The sequence below is a fragment of the Marmota flaviventris genome, chromosome 5 (genome assembly GCF_047511675.1).
Source record: "Marmota flaviventris isolate mMarFla1 chromosome 5, mMarFla1.hap1, whole genome shotgun sequence".
NCBI lineage: Eukaryota > Metazoa > Chordata > Mammalia > Rodentia > Sciuridae > Marmota > Marmota flaviventris.
The window spans coordinates 12,174,110-12,201,360 of NC_092502.1; the positions used below are offsets into that span (position 1 = coordinate 12,174,110).

At 46.5% G+C, this 27,251-nt stretch overlaps 1 protein-coding gene across 3 annotated transcripts in view; it reads right to left on the bottom strand.

Annotated features, from left to right (window-relative positions):
- Positions 1–27,251, bottom strand: part of Dock2 (dedicator of cytokinesis 2) — a 400,432-nt gene that overhangs the window by 282,127 nt on the left and 91,054 nt on the right. For all 3 annotated transcript variants that reach the window (XM_027938544.3, XM_071611997.1, XM_034636841.2), the window contains exons 23-25: positions 26,150–26,258; positions 15,587–15,657; positions 13,746–13,852 (exon numbers count right to left, since the gene is read on the bottom strand). In XM_027938544.3, the coding sequence (XP_027794345.1) occupies positions 13,746–13,852; positions 15,587–15,657; positions 26,150–26,258 (287 nt within the window). The remainder of the gene's footprint in view (positions 1–13,745; positions 13,853–15,586; positions 15,658–26,149; positions 26,259–27,251) is intronic.

Consider the following 27,251-nt stretch of genomic DNA (forward strand, 5'->3'; position numbering starts at 1 on the left):
AGCAGAGACAATATCACCTTCCAGGACCTTTTGTAAAACAGAGTAAGATGGAGGGTGGCAAACCAGACCAATGTGCATCTTGTTCACTGGACTTAGTTTTAAATTTGTAACACATTTTTAAAGGACTTTTAGGTTTACATCTAAACTGAGCAGAATGCAGGAGCCCCACACGGCCCGTCCATGCACCCAGCCTGCTCAGCTATCACACCCCCCATCAAAGCTGGCTCTGTTTCTCACATTACGCTAAGTGAAATAAGCCAGGGGCAGAAAGACAAATGCCATGCATTTCTTTAGAATTAGAAATTTTTGTTTAAGATTTTTGGGGATGGGTGGAGAGAAATGGAGATGGTTGAGCAGACCTATTCTGTCAGATGCAAGAAAGGCCTCCACGGTATGCATACCAGGCAGGAGCCGCCTCAGTGTCTCAGATTTGCTGACTTGGACTCTCTCTCCACAGCTGGTTGCTAACATCCTTCCAGCCCAGACATCTCACATGCCTGGTGTGCTAAATTCTTCAACACACACACACACATGCACACGACATTTTCTGTTACACAAAATCCCTCCACCAGGCGAGTGGGGCATCATCGGTCAGTCTCATTTTACAGAGGGAGAAAGTTAAACAAAAAAACCTATACTTTGGGGAAGATGGAGTAAAAGAGAGGAGCTCACAGGAAGCAGCTTGCTGAGCTTCTTCGCCAGCCCAGGCCTTCACATGCTCTGGACAAGCGCTCAGGAACACAAAGACATTGCCAGTCGCTGCACTGCATGCTGGGAGCACAGAGGCAAGTGAGTGCAGTGTGGATGTGGGGTCTGAGGCTGACTCTATGCTTCCTGAGAAAGGGAGCAACAGCAGCCCCGAGGGCTGGGCTGCCACCAGGACTCATGAGGTCCACTTCCTCCACCAGCTTAATAAATATTCAAAGGAATCAGGTCCCAGCTGAGGGCAAGTTATTGCAACGGAAGTATAGAAGCTGGGGCACAAATGACTCTGACCCTGGACCCTCTGGGCAGTTTTCTCAGGACCCCAAGCCTTAGGGTGAAAGGGACCTGATAAGTCCCCTAATTCAAGTTTCTCACCCGAGAGATGGGGACCGTGAGACAGAGGGATGATTCACTAAGTGAGCGTATACAAAAAACTGCAGAGCTGAGGACACAGGTCTCCTGCCCTCTAGCTCCACACTGGGTCCTCCATCAGATGACTGCGGATAACAGTCCTACTAGCCATAGCTGTTGACAACATGCCATTGACAGTCCTTATCAAGAGCCAGATCCTGTCACCAGCATCAATCCATGTCCTGCTCCCAAAAGCCCACAAGGTAGCCCTTGCCCTCTGCTCCCTCTGACAGAGAAGAGTGGGACACTTCTGCTCTGGAAGCCCGGGTACATTAGCAAACTCAGGTCTCCATCCAGGCCCTTCTCCACAGCTATCCTATGCTGTGCCTGCATCAGGAACGGGAAGTCTCTCCTGGAATCATTTCACCCTCTTTAATTGAAGCCATAACTAGAGCCTCATTTGCCTGGGGGGTCATGAGCTTTCCTCTTCATTCTGGCCTCAGGTCCACCCAGTCTGGACCGTCTCATGCTCAGCAAATCCACTCCAGCTGCCCGGGGCTGCTAAGGGCCCTCAGTGTGACTGCAGCTAAGCACCTGGTGCCACAGAGAACACCCACACGGGGACATGTGTGATATTCTGCCTGCTCCATCAAGGCCGGCAGAGCTGTGAGAAAACGTCCCTCCCAAACTGGATCATGTCTCTTGAGCTCCTCATTTGGGGATGACATGGTCTGCTTTATGCTGAGTGTGTTGCCTAAGGAGAAAGCAGGATCCTGGGTTGAAGTGTGAGTGTGTGTGTGTGTGTGTGTGTGTGAAGGAGGAAGAAGGGAGAATGAAAACCCGGGAGAGCACTGGGGAAGCTGGGGGAGATTCATGCCCAGCAGTAAGGAAATAATGAGCAAAGAGGAGAATGATTTGTCTATTGAAGTTATGAATTTCACGAAGTTTTTCTAGCATACAGTGAAATGAAACCATATGTCCATAAATAAGAAAATATTGAAATTGGTTATGGACCAGCTATACAACAGAGCCTCATTTAAAAATAGAATGAGAAAATGTTCCCAATAATTCTCAGCAGAAAAAGTAGATTGGGAACTTGGTAAAACAGTCTTCCAATTATTTAAAATAGATGACACAAAAGAGAGAAATAACAAACAACGGTTAGCCATAAGTCATGACATCATAGGTACTTTAATGTATTTCCAAATATCCTTCAATGAACTCGCGATGTTTTGGTAAAACTCACTTCCATGATAAATGTCATTTTTCCTGACTCTGGAAGCATCTTTTAGAGCATGCCTGCCACAGCCTTGGTGTGGTCTGTGCCCCATTGGCAAGGGAACATGTGATATCCTGCCTCCTCCATGAACTTGTCCCTAATGTTCCAAAGGCACCATTCTCACTGAATCCTGGTGACAAACATTCTTACAGGGCTATATATACACATAATATAATTTATGAAATGTATCATAAAATAAATTTATGATAAATTTATTAAAATCCTAGATGTGTATTAAAACCCTATGAACTCAATAAATTATTAATTTACACCAGAGGTTACTGTCCTGGTGTATATGTAGGTTATGCTTCAACTATATATCATTAAAAAAATAAATCAGCAGGTTTCACATAAGAACCCACTTGGAGAACTTCTTTTAGAAACCAAAGGAAAGATCATTTAATTATGATGTTCTGTAAAGATAGTGCTGAGCCACATATAGACACAGCAACCAGCAGGGGGCGCTGACTTCCCCCTGGTCCCCACCACTCCCTACTGCCTATCTCCCAGAGCTGAGCTGTACCATTTCCTCTCCTGTTTCCTTAGGTAGAGAAATATTTCTCTGTACACTCATCTTTGTCAAAGACGAGGAAATGAATGACAGCCAAATGTACTGTGTTTAAGAGAAAAAATGAAAGTGACCACACTTTGTGGAGAAAGTTTCCACATGTTTAACAGACCGTGGAGAACCTCTGTCATCAACATGAACAAAAGATGACATTGGGATGGCTATTTGATAACCAGGACCCTGCCCTTCACTCCTTTATGTGGCCTTCCTGGGCTGTGTGGGTGGGCAGCTGAGCAGACTTTGGGTAGTGCTCTAGCCCCCTGGGGGCAGAAACCCTTGTTCCAGATTCCTCCTGGCCCAGAGATTCAGAATACAAACTGGGGAATCACACAGACCCCGGCTGGATGGCTGACTCTGCCAGATTCCTCGCCACGTGGATTGGTGGCGGGGATCCCAGCTTGTCTGGCCCTCGGTTTCCTCACCTGTAAAACGGGGATAGGAATGCCTACACTTTACAGAACATCATAACTAAATGAGATAAGTATGAAAAGCCTAACCCTGAGACTGGCACAAAACAATGGTTACATCCACGGTGGCCATAAAATTCTGTATAACTGCATTTCTTTCCTATTTTCATGTTTCTTACACTGTCATGGTACTGCTACAGTTTTAGATTTTCGATAAATATTGCCTCCGCTGAATGAATCAGCAGCTGGTGTTCAATTTACCCATACTGTAGTTTTACGGAAACTTCTTCCTCTTGTAGGAAGAATTGGGGGCCGAGGGGGGGGGGGGACAGCAAAATCAAACAAACAGATCAACATAAAAATCTCATTCTAAGACCTGCCTCACCAGAATTCAAAATAGCCATGCTTATAATTTCACAGGGAAAACAATAAAAAAAAATGGACTAAGCATAGAACCTTATAAGAATTTACAGGGTAAATGTAAGTCCCTAATTATATGTGCTGCTGCTAATATGAAGAATGGGGTGGAACATGGATTTAAAGATGCAGGAGCAGTTCTATGTCTATAGAAGAGGTGGTTCAGGCAGCTGTTAAAGAAGTGGGCTGGGATTTTTTTCCTTCCCCAATTTATTGCACTTTATAATGTCATTAAAAGCAGCAATTCTAGGTACTTTTGGAAGTTCAAGGAGGATTTTTTTCCCTTTGATTTTATGCCAATATATATATATTTAAGATCTGGGGGGAAAAAGAACACTTTAATAAATTTCTCGGATTTGTTCTGCAGCCTGTTAAATCTCTGTCTTCTCTGATTCTGGATCTGAAGGTTTCCTTCTCGGAATGCCGCCTGCGATCAGTCACACAGAAGGGGAAGAGATGTGAGGCCGGGCCTCTGATCTCCAGAGTGGGGACAGGACAGCGTGGAGCTGGCTGTGGCCGTGTGGCACAGCAGTGGAGACGGGCAAAGTGGCCTCCCCATTTGAAGACCTCCATGGCTCTAAATGCCCTGGCGAGTGGAAGCTTAAGTCCTCGAGCCTCAATGGCATTTTCCTGAAGAAACAGAGTTGGCTCCAGCACTTCAATCCTTTGAACTTGTCCAGGGTTGAGCCGGGCGGTGCTAATAACTGGCTGTGTGAACTTGAAGTCATGATACGATTTCCCCTTACTCCAAAAACCTTCTATAAAAGGGCCCCATTTCTTGCCATTAAATGGTGAAACATATTCAGAAGTATTATCACTTGGGATCCGAGGATGCTATTTTTGATGGTAGATTTTTTTGCCATAGGACCTCTGTCTGGAAAAGCATGTTCAACCTCATCATTTAGAGTGCTCTAGGGAAGACTGGTGGCTTGCCCCAGATCGCACAGTGTGCACTCATGATGCGACGTGCATTTGTGTAGCCAGTGCTGACATCTAAAGTGCACTCCACAAACACAGGGCTGCTGCTGTAGCGGATGCGAGTACTGCTGCTGTGTTGGCCGGGGCTGTCCTGGTGCCTGCTCGGTGATCTTCATCAACACTGGGAGACTCTGCAAGAAACTGCCCCCTGGGCTCCAGTGAAGTCTTGCCACAAGAATAATAATTTTGTGTGTGTGTGTGTGTGTGTGTAATGAGCAAACCCGAGCCTAGGGAAGGCCAAGTGTCATGTCTGGGTGCAAAGTTCCCAGGATGCTCACATCACACTGGAGATTAATTTGGAGATGGCTTAGGAGGTGATGTTGAACTTGCTGACCCTCAGTCCTCAGCTGGGCACGACACCGAGGCCTTACACACCATAGACGAGGGATTGGATCAGGCTAGGCCTCCCTGCCCTCAGCCTCCTGGGATGAGTGTTGTCCCAGAAATGCAGAAGGACTGCAGCATGGTGAGAAGGAGAAATGGCCCAAGGGACAAAGCTGGGGAAGAACATATGGTCAAAGGAAAAAAAAAAAAAAAAACACCAGCAAAATCAGATCCCCACCTCATCCCAGGTACAGAGCATAAGCTCTGGAGATGGATCAAGAATTTGTGTATCATAAATAAAATTATAAAACTCTCAGCAAACATAGAAGTGAATACATTTTTTTACTTTGGAATTCAGAAAGATTTCTTAAACCAGATGCACCAAGACTTGGCCATTAAAATGATCGATAAATTTAATATTATTCAAAAAATTTCTATCCATAAAACCCACCTTAAAATGAAAGCCAAGCTGTAAATAGAAGAAGATATTTGCAATACACAAAATCAGCAAAATATGAGTATGAAGAATACATAAAATATGCTGCAACTCAGTAAAAGAAATACAACTAACTCAAGAGGAAAATGGGCAAAATATGTGAATAGACATGCCACAAAAGTGACAGGCACCCACAGACAGGCCACAGGTGTTACACGCCCACAGAGATGTGCTTCAGAAATGACATACATATAAGTCATGCCACAGTGTCACACAGATGTGCTAAAGAAGTGACAGGTACACATGGATATGCCACAGGCATGACATTCCTGCATAGATGGGCTACGGAAGTGACATACACACATAAACATGCCACAGAAGTGACACACTAGCATAGACGTGCCACCAAAGTGACATGCCTGTGGCAGAGAAGCATAAGAAAGGGTTCTCAGTGTCACTGGTGGTCAAGGAAGTGTGCATCAAGAGCATGATGACATGGTTTAAACCTATCTTACTGGCAAGAACTAAGAATTGGGTGACACCCAAGTTGAAGAGAATGTGCACCCACAGGACATCTCCTGGACAGCTGGGGGGACACAGAATTGGCATAGCCACCTTCAGGAAATAGTTTAGCACTCTCTCTCAAGCCAAGTATTCAGATTCCCTTTGCAAAGCAAAGCTGAGCAATTACAGCCCCCAAAGAGACTCTTGCACATTTATAACAGACGAAAATGTTCTTATCGGCGACACTTACAACGGAAAAAAAAAAAAAAATTGAACCAAATGCTTAAAATTGGAAGCACAAAGAAATAAACTATGATCTGTTCAAACAATGGAATTTTCTACCGGCGTCAACACAACAAACTCCAGCAACCTGTGAAACGGATGAATCCCGGTAGAATAATAGATGAAAAAAGCTCCCCCAAATACCAATAGTTCAAAACCCCTTTTTATAAAGTCAAAATAACTAAAGCACTGGTCCTACATGAGGGAGATGTGCTGTCCAATCACATAGAAACAAAGCAGCAGAGTGATGGACAAATGATTCCAGAATGCCGTCCCCTCCGTGGCAAAAGGCAGAGTCCTCTGGTTACGCAGAGGTGACTGGTGATGTTCTAGTTTCTGCTTTGGGTAGTGAGTGTGTGGATACTAAATGTGTTAATAAAGTAGTAAATTATATATATAAAAGCAGCCTTGTGCAGACCAGTGAGGAGGTATAGTTAATCAAGGCTGTGCCCACTCCAGTTTGTCACAACTGTCCTTTCTTTCCTTTTTCTAAGGGACACTCGTCATTTGATAATGGTGTGTTTTATTGTCAAGGTCCACAGACCAGTGTTTGAGAGCTGGTGGCAAATCCTAAGCAGACTGAGCACAAAAAGAAATCAGGTACCTCCCAGACCCTTAAGAGCTGGCCAAGTCAGCCCCAGAGTGGCATGAATGAAAATGCTAGGGAGGCGGGGTCCGGGTGCAGGCTGCCCTCACCTGTGCCCTGAGGAAGCCTTTCACTCTGCCCACGCTGCCCTCCTTCCCCCTCTCCAGCTCTGGAGCTATGCTTCAGCCTGAAGAGGGGTCAGGGCCACCTGCCTCTGCACCTGTGGGACGGCTGACACCATGTGGTCCCTCCCCCTCTCCAGAGTTGCAATCTCTGGTGCAGGCTCCAGGATTCCAGGGCTTGAACCCACTCCCCAGGTGCATCAAGGTTGGAGAAATCCCTCTTCCAGAGGCGAAACACCTTGTTTTGTCCTGTTTATAATCCCAGGAACCATTTTGAATATATTAAACTCTCTACTTTTATGCCACCTGCCATACCATTCCATCTTTATGGTGCCAGAGAAGGAAGCAGAGGAGACCCCCTCAGAAAGAAAGAAGACAGGATGGAGGGGATGGATCAGCCACCCTTTCCCCTGGTGTCAAGACCCAAAGCCACAAGATACAAGTGTCCCCAAATCCCCTCTCAGGCAAAATCCCCAAGGGGGTACATTGAAGAAGGCAAAAGCAGCATCTTTCTTCTCTTTCCTATTTGAGTCTCTGGGACACGGTCCCCGAAGCCATTTGGGAAAGAGGGAGGGAACTCTTTTGAATCTAATACTTGTTAGACCTAGAACCAGAAGATATCACTAAATGAAATTCTTAAGTGGCCACAGTACAGAGTGAGGTGGAGACTAGAAGAAAGTTAGACTGGAAGCACAAAACTACGCTTTCTTTGGACACACAGCTGGGGGCAGAATTGGGACAGTTGTCTGCCTGCTCCTTTCCAGGGCCTGACCTACAGCAGGGGTGCAAAGAAGTGTTGAATGAGTCTGAGCAGAAATGCCTGGGCCACCAGGGGGGTGGCTGCAGATTGGACCCCAGTGGGTCTCACAGGGATGAGGGGGAGACCCTGCAGGGTGTGCCTGGGGACAGGATGGAGCAGAGGCAGTGGAGGGAATTCCAGGCAGTGCCAGTTGTGTAAGGTGAGGCGAGAGGTAGTGGCCGCTGTAAGGCTGACGCGTGGCCTGAGGGGTGGAGGCTCTCTTCTCCTGCGGCCTCTTCCTGCAGAACAGTCTCGTGGCCAAGCCTGACGTTGACATCCCAACTCGGCAGCCTGCTGACACCCTGACTGCTCAGGCAAACTGGGCTGGGCGAAGTCAACAGCGAGGCCTCTTCCTGCTGCCCCCGCCACATCTGTCAGAGACAGCTGCCCGGCACTGGGGAAGGTGTGGGTGGTGGGGAATGGAAGAAAACCAAGTCCCAAGGAATAAATGCTTATTTATTCCTAATAAGAATAAAGCCTGGGGTTGTGGAGGAAGGTGGATTTTGTTATTCAAATCACTTATACTCAGAATCCAGCTCTGACCCTTGCTACCAAAGGCAGAGAGAGTGCCCATTGTCACATTTCCTGGGCATTCCTTACAGTTGGGCTGGATTCAGGTGACACGGCCCAGCCAATGCACCATGGTGAAATCAATAGGCATCACTTCCAGGCCCAGGTAGTTTAGTGCCTCTCTCTGCCATCTCTCCTCCCCCAGTGGCAGGGAGGCCTTGGGGACCAGCTGGCACAACTTTACAAAGGACAAAAGGCACACGACCTTTGCCAGACTTTGCACAGGAACAAAAACCTTTACACTGTTAAACCCACTGAGAATCTGCTATAAAAACCCACTGATTTGTGACTGCAGAATCATTATGCTAATAACGTAAAACATTGTATAGCCTTTGGTCTCATCGGGATACAAGTTACTAAACTTCCTAGACCTCAGTTTCCCCAATTATAATAAGATAGGGGTTGTTGTAAGAATATAACATATTTATGTGCCATACAGCATCTGTTACAGAGTTGTCACTTAAATAAACATGTCTGTCCTTTAAAGATACTGTTGATGTCATTATTTTGCTGTGGTTGCTATTGTGACCAAGCTTTTCCATGGGCAGCTAGTACATCTCAGGCTTCCTGCTGGTTGTTCTGCTACAAAGTTAATCACAGTTGTGTAGCTAAAGAAACTGAAGCTGAGAGAGGCTACTTGCTTAAAGGAACCCAGCTAATTAGTGACCAGGTCAGGATCAGAAAGAAGGATGTTCTGAATCTCATGGTGACATTCCTGTTCATATTTCAAACACAGAACCTAAGGCTCAGTGACATTATAAAAGCTCACCAAGCAAAGCCATCACTAGAGTCAGGGGACTTTGCTCTTTTCCCAACCTGATGCTGCAATAATACTGGAAAAGATAAAGCCCTTATGGCACTGGGCACACTCGGCCTCCCCTCCCCCCACAGCCGCCTGGCCACCGTGAACTGTGACTTGAGGCGCAGCTGCTGCAGATACTGCAGGCCATGGTCAAGCAGCAGGCAGGAGGAGGCAGCTGCAGCTCCGAGGAGGACGCTCAGGCGCGTGTGCTGCCCACACAGCCACTCAGCAAAGTCCCCAGTGAGGAGTCCTGGTAGCTGGAAATCAACATGGGAAGCGTTTCCAAATCCTCACCAGCTCACTCCTGCGTGTGTGTGCTTTCCCCCTCCCTCTGTTTGGAGGTTGAGGAGAGAAGTGAGCAGTGTGGATTCTAAGCAGTTTACACTGAACCAGATGGCGCATCTGATTAGCATCAGACGAAACAGACAACATTACTTAGAGATGAGGTTCTCGTGGGGACAAATCCGTTCCAACGGTGCAGAAGGCTTGGTTTCTTCGCGGGCTCCTCTCAGAGCCTCCTGGGGGCATATCTAATCCTCCCTGCTCCCCTCGGAGCCACCGGGCATGTCTGAGCTTGTGTTGGAGAGGACAGAGATTAATCCCTATAGATTCTCAGCTCTCCTCCCGCTGAACTCTGAGGTCATTTCGCACAAGGAAGCCACCCCATGTGGAGCCACTACCACTGGCTACTCCTTACTCACTCCTTCATGGTGTGTGCTAACAAGCCACATCATACCATCGGGCCTGCAAGGCAATCCAGCAATCCAGCCTGTGGCTGTGCCCATGTTACAGGAGAGGACATGAAGATGCTCTAGGATTGGGTAGCTGACTCAAGATTGCAGGGCAAAGAAGAGTGGAGGCCACTGGAGGCTGGCTGCCTCCATTCTTTAAAGAGTCCCAAGGCCAAACCACCAGAGAGGATGGCTGGCAAGTGTCCAGGACCACACGAGTATGGTAAGGCCTGGAGCAACGTGAACAGCAAAGGGAGAGGCCACCAACCCTCCCCTGCCCAGCCTCCTTCTAAAAATACCAAACACCACCTTTTGCAAAAATGCTCTGGGGAGGTGGAACAAAAATGGGAAGAACTTACAGACTCAGGCCCTTTCATTCATCAAGTCCCAAGTTCTCCAGACCCCCGAGGAAAAACATGTGGCTTCCAGGGCAGCGGGAGAGTCCGGGCTTAGGGTGAAGTGCAGCTATGCAACAGGAGGAGACTCGCTTATCACAAGGAATCTAAAGGTCAGGATAGTGGCTGAGAGACTGCAGGAGGGAAAATCTGCACCACGAACAGTGAAAGTCATCACTCTGTACAGAACATTGCGCTGAAAGTGATGTTGCACTAAGTTCTTTAAATGCCTCATATATCTCACTAGCCTAGAGAACAACCTTCTTTTTTTTATTATTATTATTAGTTGTTCAAAACATTACAAAGCTCTTGACATATCATAGAGAACAACCTTCTAAGTCAGACATTATTTTATTATTCCCATTTTACAGATGAGCTTACTGAGGATCAGAGAGGTTAAAAAATCATCCATGGGGGCTGGGGTTGTGGCTTAGCAATAGAACGCTCGCTTCACACGAGGGTCTGGGTTTGATCCTCAGCACCACATAAAAATAAATAAACAAAATAAAGGTATTGTGTCCATCTACAACTAAAAAAAAATTCTAAAGTCATCCATGGTGACACAGCTGATAAGGGACTGATCCAGGAATTAAATTAAATGACCCAAGTGCCAGTGCCCATAACCAGTAAACCCTGGGCCCCTCTGTGTAGGATCCTCCCAAAGAGAGGTTAATAAGGTAGCCTGCCAAAATCTGACAGAGTGCTTACAACCTCCTGGCCCCTCTGCTGGATGTCCACACAAATGCTGAGGGTTGTGAGTACAAGCCAATGCCTCCAACAAGGTTCCAGGAGCTGGCACATCTGGCACTTACATGAGAGTAGCCCAAAGCAGCTCTGTCCCAAGGCACAGGGTGCTTCACAGGAGAATAACAGGACGCATTCATGACAGCTTGAGTTTGGCCAGCGGGACCAAGCTCACCTTGGTGAAGGGTATGAGGGTAGACACTCGCCCCAAAACAGTGGACACCAGCAGGTGTCCATGAACTCAGCCTGTCCATCTGGAACTGAGCCCTTCAGAAAGGGGAGGAGCTGAAGCTTCCCTCTGGGTCAATTCAGTAAAGGGTTCACTTAGCAAATAAAGAGTGGGACAGCTGAGCCCAAGAGCCCACCACCCTCCAGCGCCAGGGATGGGTAGACACATGATGTTCTGTGTCCTCTGGAAAGCAGGGACCCAAGGGTACTTTGTTTGCCTGTTCCCAGTCTCTGGATCTATTTGGAGGTAGGAATTTTACATTGCCTTTGTCACCATGAACAACAATAGGGCTGGCCTCCTGTCGGTTAATATTAATCAGAGGGTTTTTACAGAATCTAAAGCTGCCGCACAGCAGGACTGGGAAGCAGCAGCTGGCCAGCTGCCCTGTGACCCTGTTAGCCCTTGGGGGGCCCCTCGCAGCCCAGGAGAGGGGGCTCCAGGAGAGGGATTACTCGTACTTCCACAGGCTGGGATTGACACACATGCCCAGTCTGGGCTGTGCTCACTCTTCATCTGGCCTCCGTGCTAAGCGGGACCCCTGATAATAATGGCAGCTCAGAACAATGAAGGAGAGCCAACTAGCCAGCTCCCTGCCACCTGTGCAATGCCACGTGTAGCTGGAGGTGTCCTTGTTACATCTCTAGGACTGGACTCCATTTGTCTCAATGGTGACACCACCCCAAATCCCAGCAGGGGCTGCCAGAGCAGGAAAAGGCAGGCATATTTCAGGGCCTTCGGAGTGAGGGGAAGTTCAGGTGAATGTGGAAATCAGAACCTTACAAACACAAACGTCTCCCTTTATGAAGCAGCAGTGATGGAAGACGGGCAGCTGGGCTTACCAAGGTCAGTCTCATCACTTTGCTCAAACCACCCTGCACAAACCAACCACACACGTGTTGCATTAAAATGTTCTCACGCCTAAATGGTCAGGAAGCCACACACACGAATATGAAAATCACAGGAATACCTGCCTTCCCCGTGTGTCTCTCTCCTACCCTAACCCCAGGACAGGATCCAGACAGCAATTTAGGATGCACCATGCTAACCAAGACTGGGCAAGAAAAACACCTTTACAGCGAAGTGGTTTCTGAATGTCTCTGTGATTACCAGGCACTTTACATAAATATTCCAGCTTCACTCCCTGAATAAATTCCAGTTGGGCCAGGCAGAGCCTCTGGATTCTAAGACCTCAGTTTCTCAGTTTGTGTCTCATTTCATTATTGACATCAGTGTGGACAGAGGAATTTAAAATTGGAAAGGGCTGGTCTTAGGGTCCAAAAAAAACAGTGCTGACCTCCAAAGTCATCCTTTCACCCTTCTAGAGGGGAGAGGAATGCGAGGTTCTGAACAGATAAGCAAAGAGGGGCACAGGGCACGCTCCGTTTTGCATGATCCAGGAATGCAGACTGCTGTCAGAAAGGAGCCAGGGGGTGAAAATGAACTTCTGGGCCCCCCACCCCCATCACATCTGGAGGAGCTCTGGACATCTAGTTCACTGGCCTCAGAAACAAGAACCCCTAGTCTCTCGACAATAGGATGCTTGTCAGAGGACTCGGGCTACCAGTTTAAGGGGACAGTCACTCTGTTTAAATCCTGTCATTCCCTGATCTCCAAAAGATGCCATTAAGTGAAATTAGTCAAAGTTCAGAGGAATTACCTAATAGCTTCCTTTGAGTGATAATGATAAAAAGCCAAGAGAGAAAATATAGCCCATCTATTTGATTATATATCCAAGGAGGGTTACAGAAGCAAACATAGAGGCTGGGAAGACTGGCTTCTTCTGGAGAAGGCCCTGGAGCAGTCATACACAGGTCCAAAGGGACCTTTCATGTGGCACCTTTTCATATCTTTGCATTTAGATCCATATAAATGTATTACCTATTCAAGAATAATTTACATTTTTTAAAAGCTAAAAAATAAAAGAGACCCTACAAATCCTACTCAATCAGAATCTCTGAGCTGGGCCCCAGGAATCCACATTTTAACAATGTTTCCAGATTATTCTTACATCCTTGAAGTTTTGAGAACTTCCCAAAGATCAGTTCTTTTAAAAGGAACCCGGCCCACCTCCCTTCAGGTTACAGACAGCAATAGTAAATCGTGCAGAGAGAAATCTTCTCATACCTCAATGACCTAAGGTATATACGCGTCTCCAAATTTACTGCCCCATTACTTTTTCTCAAGAAAAATAAACACTGCAACCTAAGAATCCCCCAAATCAGTTTAGCTTCTAAAATCTGAGCCGGCAGCCACTCTCCACTTCGCACCCTCGTGTGGACTAAGGGAGCAGTGATTTGAGGTAAAAATGGGAGTTCATAACCCACTTGAATCGAATGTATGAAATATGATATGTCAAGAGTTTTGTAATGTTGTGAATAACCAAAAAAATAAAAATAAAGTGTTTTAAGAAATACAAAAAAAAAAAAAAGAGAGAGATGTTTTAGTGTCCAGACAGGTCGCCCTCTCCTGCCAGATTCAAAAAGAGGACTCACCCAACCCAGACGCCTTGCACTCACCTTGCTTTTTAAAGAGATTGCTCTGGACGATCTCGTTCATGGATTGAACTTTCTGCTTCTGCAGTTTCACAGGGGGGATGCAGGTGTAGAACTCATAGAGGAGCTGGCTGGAAATGGGAGTCAGGGAGAGCAAATTAGACCCAGCATCCTGCCCCCCAGCACTGACAGAGCCTCCTGGGGTGCCAGGGTCACTCCTGCTCCCCTCAGACCCTCAGTTCCTGACAGAGCTCAGGGGCACAGCAAGCCTCCAGCAAAGATGAGTCAGCTGTGGTTGGTGTTGAGTGTTAAGAGCATTTGAAGAGATGTAAAAATCTGAAAGTGGCACCATCAACCCTGGGTCCTTACTGCATACCCAGTACATTGCATGCGCTGCCATTTAAACCTCGGAACTCTATAGTTGGATAGGATATTCACCCCAATGTTACAAGAGAGAAAAATAAGCTTTAAAAAGGTCAACTAACTTTCCCAAGGTCAGGCAGCTAGAGAGTCAAAGCAACAAGAAAACCAAGTGCTAACTTCATTAGCATATCATTTTATTTATAAGTGCTTATGCTTCGAAATGCTTTATGATACGTCTTAGGATCAAAAAAGGTCCTTAACTTTAAGAACATCTGTGAAAAATTGGTGGGTTGCAGATAGTTCGGGGCATCAAAAAGGAGATAGCTCTTTCCAGATAAAAATAAAAATATCTCAAAACAGAATAACAGTCCCTGTCAGCTTTCCAGAAAAAAAAAAAAAAAAAAAACATGATGGTATTCATTCATCCTTTCAAGTATTTATTAAGCATCTACTTAGTATGTGACAGACAACATGCAGAGAAATGAGAGTCATGGGAACAGACTTGGTTCCAGTTGGCATGGATCTTACATTCCAGTGGAGACGCACCAATAAAGCAACATGTTGTGATCAATGCAACAAAGGAAATAAATAGGAAGCTATGTCAGAGAACAAGGGGCCAGGGGTCAGCGAGGATTTAATTGATTTACAATATTCAGAAGTAGCTTTTCTGAAAAGTTAACATTGAGCCTGAAGCTGAAGGACAAGAAAGAGCTGGCAAAGATCTTACGTGAACAGAAAAGGGACATCTGTGAAAAAATTGGAGCTCAATGATATCAAGTGAATATTGGAGTATAGTTATAAAAGCTGCACCAAGGACGATTTCTCAATTTCAATCCATGGGTGGCAGTTATGCAAACATGAGCCTTGTGGACAGCAGGGAAGGGCACGTGGGAACTCTGTGTACCATCTTCAAACAGAAAAGTATTTAAACATAAAAAGGTGTTTGTTTGTTTGTTTTTTAAAACATCTCCTGTTATGTTATCTAGGAACTCAAGCAAATTTAAGGACAAGAAAAAAAGATGAGGGTATATCAGATCCAAAGGCCCCTATTTCACCAGTGTAATCACATTAAAATTATGGGCTCATCCACGAGATGAATGGAGTTAAAAAGCAGAAGCACAAGGGAGCCCAACTCCATTGTCTGCCCTGTGTCCTTAGGGTGTCCTCCCCTTGCCACTATAGGGCTTAGGAGGCAAAGACTAGAACCTGAGCAACCTTCAAGCCCAGGTCCAATTGAAACATTTGCCCCAAACAAACATCTCTTACTCTATATGTTTACCTTCTGTAGCTTCACAGGGATGCTTATGGTTTTCATCAAAGTCTGACACAACAAAACCAAAAGGTAAATATTCCCATGCAGGAGTCCCCGGGCGAGGCTCCTGCCTTGTGCTTACCCTATCCCTGAACTGAGCGCCCGTCTGGAACTCCCCACAAGAGCCCTCCTTTCCCTTTGAATCCCTGGCTGACAGCAGAACCGGGGGAAGTACATCATAGGCTCTCACCTGAGTAACTTTGCATCAAAGACCGTTTCAACATCGTGGAGGACAGATGGGATGTATTTCAAAGCCGCCACCTGGGTGGAACATGAAATAAACATGAGTGAGGCCACATCCAGCAATTCGGGGAGGGTGAGGAGGACGCTCTATGACACAACACCGATCAGAGTTGAAAGACCCTGCACCCAGGACCCTGCCACATGATTCGAGGCTGTGGGTGGATTGAAACCCAGGCCTGCACTTTTCTGCACATAAAAGAGAGGTCCCAGCTTCTGTCTAAGATGCTGCCATCATACAGTAGAACCATCATAGACTTGGAAGTGATGCAGATCTGGGGTCAAATTCTATTTGCACACCATCTTAGCCATGTGGCTTTGGACAAAACACTTAACCTCTCTGATTGTCAGAGTCCATGTCTTTAAAAGAGGAAAAGTGATATTTATTTTGCAGGATTGTGAAGAATAGAAAAGAATGTGCATGAGGCATCTAGCAGAACCTCCTGCATATTTTACGTGTTCAATAAATGGTCATTTTTATTCTTCTTAGAAGATAGTGTGCTTGAATTGATTTGCTGGTGGCAAGAATGGCTTGGACTGAGTTATTTATATTTTCTCTCCATGGTCTGTTTAATGAGCAAAAAATAGTGGGAATGTAAATGATAGCGGGCAAGCATTGAGCTACAGCTCGGCTAAAAAAGCTGCGACTGTGCTGGGTTGTTACTTTCCTTCCAGGTAATAAATGCACATCCAGAGACGTGAGCCACACCCACCCCCAGCACAGCAGCACCATTTGCCAGGCAACCAGACAGACTCCAAGTTCAGCAGAGGGACTTGCAGGTCACATGGATGGAAAAGAATGTCTCAGAATCGAATGGAAGTATGCATTTTTTATTCTTTTATTTTCTATGCTGTAGGTCTTCTATTATCAGTATTATCATCCTTTGGCAATCAGACCCAAATAAAAATCATGAAAATTACTTTCTTAAAGAAAATCTTACTCCTAGCCATACACAAATAAGCGTCTTATTTAAATAATGATGATGACTCTTCTCTGAGAATTTACAATGGGGCAGACGCTGTGCTGAACGCTGTGAATATATTAGCTTCTTAATTACAGCCCTGCAAGGGAGATATTATTTCCATAGATAAGGAAGCTCAGTCGCATTAAGATTCAGTAACTAACCCAAGGTCAAAAAGTTGGCAAGTGTCAGCCAGGATTCAAATTCAGGCAGGCTGCTCCGAGATCTGCTCCTTGGAACCCTGAAGCTGCATGACCCCCTTCCTCAAATACCAGCTCTTTCTACCCCTTCATCCTTTTCTTTTTGTTGTTTATGATTTATACTATCAGTACCATGGATTTGATATACAAAAAATAAATCACATAAAATAAGGTTTCGGGGGTGAAAATCGTCCCTGAAGCCCCACATTTTCATCTCAGCCCCAATCTGTCCTTCCCAGAAGAGACCACTGTTAACAGTGTGGGGAATTTCCTTCCAGATTTTGATCATGCATGAGTACATGTGTTGTGTGTGTGTGTGTGTGTGTGTGTGTGTGTGTGTGTGTGTGTGCGCGCGCGCGCATGCGCACACATGCATGCATACAAATACACAGCTCTTTAACTTGCTTTCTGCAGATAGCCATGTGCCACTGTGACCTTGGCATGCCATATCACGGGCATGTGCTCTCTTCATTTCTGGCCAGCATTCTAAGTACCTGAATGGTATGCTACACCTCCTTCAACCCTTCCCCTGCAGATGGGCTCCATGCTATTCTCAGTTTTTCTTAATTATACAATGTGTGGTAAAATGACATTTAACACATAGATCTCCTTGTATTGGTAAGAATCCCTGCAGGGGGGATTGCTCAAAGAGGAACTAGTTCATCAGAATGGATACATGTGAACTGCAGTAGATCTCAAGTTACCTTGAAAGAAGCAGTGGCCAATTTCTTTTTACTGACTGTCTTGCTAACACTGAATATATAACCTTTTTAATTTTTGTCAATCTGATGAACAATTTGCAACTCTCTGGTTGGCAGCACAGCTGGGCATCTTTTCTACACTTACTGAATACTTATAGTTATTAAGTTGCTTGTTCATATCCTTCTTCCATTCTTCTTTTTGGGGGATTCTTCTCTTATTGGTTTGCAGAATTCTCTAGGCATTATTAATATTAACTCTTTTGAGGTATCACTTTTGCAAGAATTTCCTCTGCTTTTCTGTTGTTCATTGCTTATCTTTTAGCTTTGTTTATCATATCTTCCCTTGCACAGTAAGATTTTAATTTGCATGTTGTCAAATTTGTCAGGCTTTTTCTTTATAGTTATTGGATTTTGTGCCTAGAGATCTATTCCTTATGCCTTCAAATCTAGATGACAAGAGAAAACAGGCTGGTGTTTCTAAAACAATATTCTATTGGCCACTCTGGTCCCGTAAGATGGGCTTAGGTATGCTTCAGGGAAAAGGGGTTCACAATCAAATAATTTTGGAAAATATTAACTTAAGCAAAGATAAACAGTGAGTTTTTTAATAAACTGCATAACTTTTCAGGAATTTAATATGCTGGGATGCATTATGACATTTCTATAGGCTGTTACCATACAGTATACTGCAACCAACCTAGTTGGTCAAGGTCATCAGGAAACACCAAACAGATGTAGCAAAGTCCACTGCCTTCAGGACTGGGCAAATAGGAGGGGAAAAAGTGACATGGGATGTGCCTGGAGCAGCTGGAAGTGATGAGGCACTGGAACCCACACTCTCTCTAAGAATGAGTTGTTCAATTGTTCAAATGCTGTGCTGGCGAACTCAAACGAAGCTGCAGGCTGCATTTCTCCCCACCTCTAGAGTCTAGAGACCCATGTGATCTGAGAAGGGCCGGTCCAGTAGCTGTCACCATTTCTTCATTCATTCTTAGCCCACAGGAACACGGGTGTGAAGCCAGCTCCCCACCCAGGCCCCGTATGCACTCAGCACAGCCCCATTTCCCTACCCCGTGGGCTGCACCGTCAGGTACAGTAACAAGAATGACATAGAAGAGAGTGCATATGCCTATCGTAATGCCTGGCCCTCACCGGGTCCCCAAGGCAAGTGCATCCATCCCTAAACATCATATCTCCCCCCTCCTGCTCTTGGTCCACGATGCCTTCACAAAGTATAATGTGAATTATCATAATTAAGACCAAATGAAGCAACAAAAGAACAACCCCTGGGCAAGTTGGGGGAAGCCAGGGCTCAGTGTCTGCAGCAGGCTGCTGGTGTTCAAGAGCTGCTTCTCGTTCCCGGGCTGGGGAGTGACACCACAGCATCACAGTCCCCAGGGTTCCAGACAGATGCCTGCATGTACACACAGCAGCTGTTGGTGCAGAGGAGCTGGGCAGGGAGAAGGCGGCTTCAGAAGGAGCCCATCTTCCCAACGTCCTGCTCTAGGCTGGTAATAAAGTTGAACAACTGAGTAGCTGTCACCGGAGACTTAGGGTGTTATCAACACCACAGGAGAAGAGTTAATGTTCATCTGGCCCACGAGGCCCCACAGAGAGCCGGCAGGCCCATGGCTCTCTCTTCAGGTAGGGACAGCCTATCTATGACTTAGGAACTTGGCCAAGACTACTGTCACAGCCAGCACTAGCCACAAGGCTCTGGCCACATTCTTCCCCTGACACACCTGAGCAGGTGACAGCAGGTGCTACCACCCTGCACTCCCAGAGGGGACAGCTCAGCTTATGATTCACTGGGGACCTCTATCTGCTGCATGTTTCTGAGGCCTGGGAGCTAGGAACAGGTTGGTTTTCCAGTTCCGGACTCCTAGGAACTGCTCAGCTTCACTGTTGAGATGACTGCTACTCTCATCATTAATACTGTTATGCATAAAACAATAGTATATATTCCATAGTGTATAAAATATTTAAAGCAAACACACACATATATGCACAGATGCAATACATATGTGCATACACAGATAAAATACACTATTAATCATAGGGCTTTAACATAGGGACTATTATTGGAAACATTGTATGTGCCAAACACTTTACATGCATGATCTTACTTAATGCTATGACTGTTGCACGAGTAGATACTGCCATTCCATTTCACCAAAGAGAAACACTGATACAGAGAGGTCAAGTCACCTGCCAGAAGCCAAGCAGCCAGTAAGCAGCATGCCCCCAGTGGCCCCACTGGCTCCTACCCAACGTACTCTGCTCTGCAGATGGCCATGGTGTTTTGGGAAAGTTGTTTCTTCTGGGCAAGGGGGAGGTTTATGTTGGAGAAAGAAGGGTAACTTGGGAAAAGAAGAGAATGAAGAGCCCCCTTTTTTGAAAAGAAATACAGTTTCGTGACATCCCTCCTCACACATCTAGCAGGTTGCAAGACTGGCCACAAGGAAAACACTGGCTAGATCAGAAATTAGGCAGTCATGGGGGGGCAGGTAATTTCCTAGATTAATCACCAACTCTGGAACCTCCTGTTGAAGGCTAGCTACAGTCCTCAAGAAGAGAGCAAGACCCAAACCCAGTGACAGGGTTTGACTGGCCCAGAAAGAAGACAAGGGGGCTGTTGTACTTGGGGTCTGATATGACCCCATAGGCTCCTGTGCTGAAGGCTTGAACTCTGGCTGGAGGCACTTTGGGGCCTAGAGACTGCAGGAGGTGGCCTAGTTACATGTGTTCATGGGGGAACATGCATCTGAAGGGTTTATTTTGTCCGTGGTGTCTCTCCCTCCCTCTTCCCCTGCCTCTGGCCTCCATGAAGTAAGCAGCTTTGCCCCACTACACCATGCTGCCATGATGTTCTGCCTCATACTGGCCCAGAAAAAAAAAAAAAATGGAGTCAGCCAAGCAGGGACTGAGACCTCGGAAACTATGAGCCAAAACAGACATTTCCTCCAGGTTGTTATTCTCCGGTTCTTTGTCCCAGCAATGGAAATCATTGCTGCCCAGAGGGATCTCATGCAGAACTGAGCACTCTAGGCTGTTAGCAACAGCCACTGTTTAAAAACAACAAACCCCAAACCAGCAGACCCACCTCCCTGAACTCAAAGGGGCCCCATCTGCTCAATGTTTTCAGATTCTCTCAGGGGTTCCCCAGAACAGGTCCAAAGAGGGCATTTCCTCAGAGAGGCTGTTTCCCCAAGGAAGTGGCGTTTGCCCCAGGAGTCTCGCCTGTCACCTATATTCCTAGGACCTGAATCCAGGCTGTGCAAGACGAGAGGTCTGGTTCCTAATCACCACCAAATAGTGCAGTTTCATTAAACAATACATAGTTTTCTTTTCTTTCAGGGAGCAAGAAGGGAAGAAGGCCAGCAGGTTCTAGAACACGTGTTCCTCCATGCTTTCTGTCACCACATTACGTTGGCCCCTGGGTCTCACCAGGAGGAAACAGAATTCAGTATTCTGAACAGCCATCTGAAGAGGCAGACGGTCTGACCCCAAGTCCAGGGGAAGGCCACTTTACTTTGTGACCTTGGAAAAAGCTAAATTTCTGTGGTCCAGTTTCCTGGTCAGGAAAATGGAGAGAATAGTGACCTAATCTAGGGGTTGACGAGAAGATTGCAGGAAAAGCATGATCTCTCAGTGTCAGTACATCTTTCTCATTGGGACAAACTGTCACTCTACCTGCCACCTGTCATCATTCCCAACTGTGGCCCCTAAGTGTGGGCAAGTGGAGAAGAGGGCAAAATCAAAGGATGACTGAAAGGTTGGGAGGAAAAGCCCAACCTGCTGTGGACATGGAATGGCATTTCCCTACACCTGGGGTTCATCCTGTGGACCACTTCTCAAAAATGGGCTGCTTAAAGGTGGTGTATACACACCATGGAATGTTAGCCATAAAAATGAATGACTTTCTGAGTTTTGTTGGCAAATGGATGGATCTGGAGACTATCAGCTAAGTGAAATAAGCCAGTCCCCAAAGACCTAAGGAATGTCCCTCTGATATGTGGATGCTAACACACAGCAAGGGGGAGAGAAGGGAAGACTAGAAGTTCAGTGGCTTAGACAAAGGGGAATGAAGGGAAGGGAGAGGAGATGGGAATGGGAAAGACAGTAGAATGAATCGGACACAATTCTCCCCTGATCATGTATGAATACCCACCAGAGAATTCACGTTCAACCACAGGATGGGATCCTAATTAGAATAAGTTATAATCTATGTATATTTAATACATCAAAATACACTCTACTGTCATCTAAAAAGAACAACAGAAAAAAGAACGGGCTGCTTTTCTCCCGTAGTCTGGACATTTGGCCATTTACAATATTCACAGAGAAAAGGAGGGGCTGTGGAGCCCACTGATTCGGGGTGCCTTCGTGACTGTGACCCGAGCTCCGCCCATCTTTGCTGTCATTTAGCTCCCCTCCTTCAGCCTTTTGCCCAAAGGCTGGGTCTTTAATAAAACTACACTATTCCTTATGGTGACTAAGGAAATGGTCTGCGGACTCTCACAGCCTCGATTCAAATCCAAGACCTGCCAGCGTTTCCGAGGGTTAAGTCACTCAACCGCTAAGCCTCCTCGCCTCGTCTGAAAAGCAGAGATAAGAGACTTTGCTTTATAAGGTGCTTGTTAGAAAAAATCAAATGAGCTAACAATCTATGTAAAGCCTTTAGCTCGGTAGCTTGACATATCATAAACGATAAAACACAAAACAGAACAAAACGCAACAGAAATGGTCGACGCTGCTTCTCATCCTTTCATTCATTCAGCCGATGGATAATCGAGCACTTACTGTGTGCCAACCACTGCTCCAGACACTGGGGTTACAACAGACAGGGCCCCTGCCCTTCTTGACATGCTGGTGGGTCTGTCAGCATGTGTGGTGATCAAGTGGCCAAGAGAACATGCCATCCAACTCACCAGTTCTGTTCAATCCACTGGTACCATCAAACCGGGGCATTGTGAGACGGCACAGATCTCAAGGACAAGGGGCAAGCTGGTGTGCAACATCACCCTGGGCCTTCTGCTCACATTTGAGCTGCATCCTGTTCACAAGTGTCTCCTGCTGGCCCTGTCAACCTGCTATTGGTTTTGCCAATGATGCTCATGGGGCTGGCACACGGATAGCCCTGGCCTAAGGCATTCCTGTGGTGTAGAGAAGGACATGGACTTTGGAGTCAGGGGACCTGGCTCTGCCACTGTGCAGAGGGATACTTTGCAATGAGTTATTTAATTTGTGAGCCTCTCAGGGATGTGGAGGATCAATTTTCTGCAGATCTCTAGCAGAATTAAAAACATAATGTAGAGCCTGTCTCAGGTGGGTCCTCGATGAGTAGAAGGCCTTTCTATTGCTTTTTCTGCCCTTTTTGAACCACTGGCTTTAAATTTAAACCAGCAGTTTTGAGGGAGCTGCTGTCATGCCAACTCAGAACAGTAAGGAAGGCCACAGAAAGCACTTCACAGAAGCCAGATGAACCTCTCAGATGGGGAATAACTTTCTTAAGTCCCAGAACTCACAAAGCGTTGATCTGAGCTGGAACTAACACAGACATGGCAAAGGGTTCTCTCCAAAGCTGCTACCCTGCTGGAAATACTCAGTTTGCACCAGGAACATCGACCCTGGGCATTCTTATTCTACACTCCCACCCAATGCCCGTGGCAGACAGGACTAACACATCACAGCACTCTCCCGCTGTTCCCCTTGCAGACTCAGAATTCAACCTCCAGACACCTTATGCTGTGTCTCAGGTGAAAATTGGCCATCATTTTTTCCCCATATAGTCCTTTCATGTGAGTCTGTTCTCCTTGCAATGTGTATTTGGCTTTGTTTTGTTTATTCTTTAAATGAATAAATGAATGTACTGACACGATTTGGCTTCATGTGACAAGGTTAAGAGCACGAATAGCTTCCATTCTAGTAAAAGACCCCCCAGAGTCTTTTAGTCTCTGAAGAGGTTGGAGGGATAGGTATAAATTACTGAAAATAATTATGCACCAGCCCTATCCTCCAAGCCTTAAGTGCATTACTTCTTCAATCCTTCTTGTCCTCTAAATTTGACTTTGGACTCCCCATCTTAAGGTAAACAAAAGCCCAGAAAGTGGAAATGACTTTCCCAAAGTTATAAACCCACATGTGGAGCCCCGCCCCCCCCCCCCCCAACTCCTGTCACAAACACCAAAGTCTACAGAACATTCCTGGCCTGAGTTCTGCTGACGTCACGTGGCCTTGACCTCTCTGAATCTTCAGCTCATTCCTCACACCCAAAACAGCATCACATTATTCTCCAAACTTGAATTTGCTCTCCAAATTTGAATATGACTTTAAATCCCTCTTTGATGACTTTTCAACAACCATGTAAATAGGTGGAAAGCATCATTGGCTTTATGTAAATCCCTGAAGCTAAATTTGGCCCTTAGAGCAAGTTTAAAAGAGATAAAACGCCTTTGCAAGGCTCTAGGGTAGAATCCATAAGAGGAAACTAGCATAATGTGGCCCAAATCATGGAGAAAGCGGGGCTCCTGACACAGTTGCCCAGACAATGAGGATCGGGGTGAGAAGATCCTTGTGCCCACACTGGAACAATCATGTTAGTCCTCAGCACTGGCACAGAGTCTTGCGATTTGCCCCTTGGCAGAGTGTTCTGGATCCTCACCCAGGGAGGTTTCACAGGCGAGGGGACAGAGACGCTGGGAAGTTATATGACCTGCACAAGGCCACTGGGTCCACAGAGAAGCCCGTTCCTGTGCACCCAGCCCTTGCAGGGCACTGCCCATGCACTCCCCACTCGTCCTTGCCCCCTTTCTTTCTTCCTCCTCCTTTCTTTTCCCACCTTCTTACTCCCTCCATCTTTCCCTTCCCCCAGAACACATGTGGTTCATCACGGGGAAACGGATTCTGAGCCACAGGGGCAGCTCTGACCTCTCCTCCGCGGCTTCCCCTCTCTGGGCCTTGCTCCTTTTCCTCCCCACAGTGTTGGCCGCCATTTCTGCTGCTTCCCTGGAGCCTGACTCAGCCCACAACCTCTCCCACTGCGCTAGTTCATATCCTAACGCCACGCAGCGCCTTCCCAGAAGCTCAGCTGCCTCAGTGATGCACAGGGGGGCAGAGGGGGAGACAGGCCGGGCTCTTGCCTTGCTTCCCCATGCTGCCGCTGCCGCTGCCTCTGCCCCTGCTAGCCCCTTGATCAAAGAATGACCAGAGCTTTAGGAATGTGAGGAAGATGTCTTTAAAAACCAGTAAGAGGGAAAGGAAAGTGAAACTGCAAGATCACAGCCCCTATTCATCACAGGGCGACATCCAGGTCCACAGCAGGAGCAAAACAATCAGTGTACAGATAGCTGAAAGTACAGGTTGCAGCGCGGTCCTCAGAGCCAGGCAGGAAGAGATCAGGATGCTGGTCCTGCCTCTCCCCAGGGTGGAGACCTGTGGAAGCTTTATCAACGGGCTGAGCTTCAGCTCTCTCATGTACAGAATGGACACTTATCACTGTCCCTGGTTGTGTGTCCATCCACCTGACAGATGTTCAACATCCACTATGTATTAGGACTGTTCTAGATATTCAGTGATAAGCAAGACAGAGCCCTCCTACCACACACACACACACACACACACACACACACACAGGCTCCCACTATTTGTTAAACCAAAAGAAGCCCTTAGCAAAGCAATTCCCCAACTTTGCTTCACATTAGAACAACCTGGGGAGCTTTTGAAAGTCCCCATGCCCTGGTTGCACTCCATACCAATTAAATTAGCAAGGCTGGTGGTGGAAACCAGGCGTCAGAATTTATTAAACATCCCCAGGTGGTTCTGATGTGCAAAGTTTGGTGCCCTTAGCGTCAGCAGCACACGCCCTCGACAGACTCTGCCTCCGTCTCTCCTCAGCGCCACTCTGGCTGAACACTTGCCTGATCCATTCTAAACAGAGCTGGGCAATCCCCTGCATAATGGATATTTAAATTAGCAACTAAAAGGATAATGTTGATTTTTAAAACCAGCAGCAGCAACAATCTGCATTAGCTCATTGATTTAAATAAATGTGTCTGGGTTCCTTCCATCAGGAGGCATTGGGCAGCCCTCCACACACAGCCCAATGCTCAGGAGTGGATTCTTGGAAGTCCCCCTGAAACAGCCTCTGCATTCAGATTCATCTGCTCCCCTGCTTCCCAAGCACAGGGCAGGCCTTCAAGGTTTCTCAGAGATGTACACAGTTTGCAAATGAGCATCCTGAACCCCCACATTCAACATCCCATTTCTCCAAATTACCCCTTGTCTATAAAACAGACTCTTTAATCCTGAAGGGGATTGAGAATTAAGTCGGAGCCCCACCTTAATAGGAAACTGCCACCTTTCTGTTCTCCCACTAGAGCAGACCAAGTTTGACTGACTTCCCTCCAGATAACACAAGCTTGGGAGCTATTTTAAAAGGAGGCCCTGCTGCAGTCATGGGAAACAAAAAGGGCATCTGCTTCCTCCTGCCCCAGGAGCCCTATCAGCAATGCAGCCAGCCCAGCCTTCAATTAACACCAGGCTGCATATTTAAGCCCCAAAGTAGTCATTATCTCAGCATGAGGTTATTTATTGGATGACCAAGGGAAAAGACAGAGATTTCTCTTTTTGTTTTGTAGTGTGAACCGACCTGCAAAAGGATGGTGGTTTTATGTTGACTTTTCATCAGGTTGTTGATGGATTCAAAGAGCCGCCTCATGGATTCTTCAAACTCCATCTGTTCTTTGCCTTCATAAAGCCTGAAAGAAGACACATTTGGGTTATTTCTCAAGCCAACAGGCAACATCTTTGAAAGAGTGCGCCAGCTACAACCTTCATTTAAAATTTAAAAGAAAAAGGGTCAGGAGATGTAGAGGGGAGGCCGTGGTCATCAGATTTTCAAAGTACCCTGGAAACATCAAGGAGAAATATTTTCAAATCCACCGCCCCTCCCACTTCCCACAACCTGCATGGCCAACGGGCCCCACAGTTTACTCAGGGGCCTCCTGTTCCCTTGTTTCAGGAGGACACTTATTCTGGCCTCTTTCTCCTCTCATTACAAAGATCCTACATTTTTATCATAAAAAAAAAAAATAACACAAATGCATACTTTAGAAACTGAGAATTCTCATTAACCCAAGCAAAAAAGTCAGCTCTGTCAGTATTTTGATGTGCTTCCTTCCAGAGGTTTCCAGTGCCTCCTGATGTACACATGTGATGGTGCCTGGAAGCCATCCTCTCCTAGAGAATCAGGTCCCCAAGTCTCACCACCCATCCCCCGCCTCAGGAGTATTGCTCAGCCCCAGGCTTTTCCAAACAAGCTTTATCGCCAACCGTGAAATATCCGCAGCCTAATCTGCAGCATCCAGTGTGAAATGCACAGAGGAGGACTCCTGTCACCGGCTCAGATATAGAGTCTCTCCTGTCACAGCCTGACATGTCAAAAACTTGTCGGCGCCTGGGCTTTGGTAAAGGTGCTTTGCTCAGATAAAGCACTGACAGGCTTAACAGGTGTGTTTGCTTCTTGAAGCCCAGAGCTGGACCAGCACGGCCACCTCGCTGCCATCTCTGCACAATGCCCGCCCCACCCCTCTCCCCTCTTTCCTCTGTTTCCTAGCTCTAATTGTGTCTTCTGTTTATCATCTTCAGTGTGGGTCATTCTCTCTGTGGGAATCGGGGACTTCATCACCAGCCACTTCCTCTTTCTCTTTCTCTCTTTTTTCCTAACTGGCCATCTCAAAAATCCTCCTGGA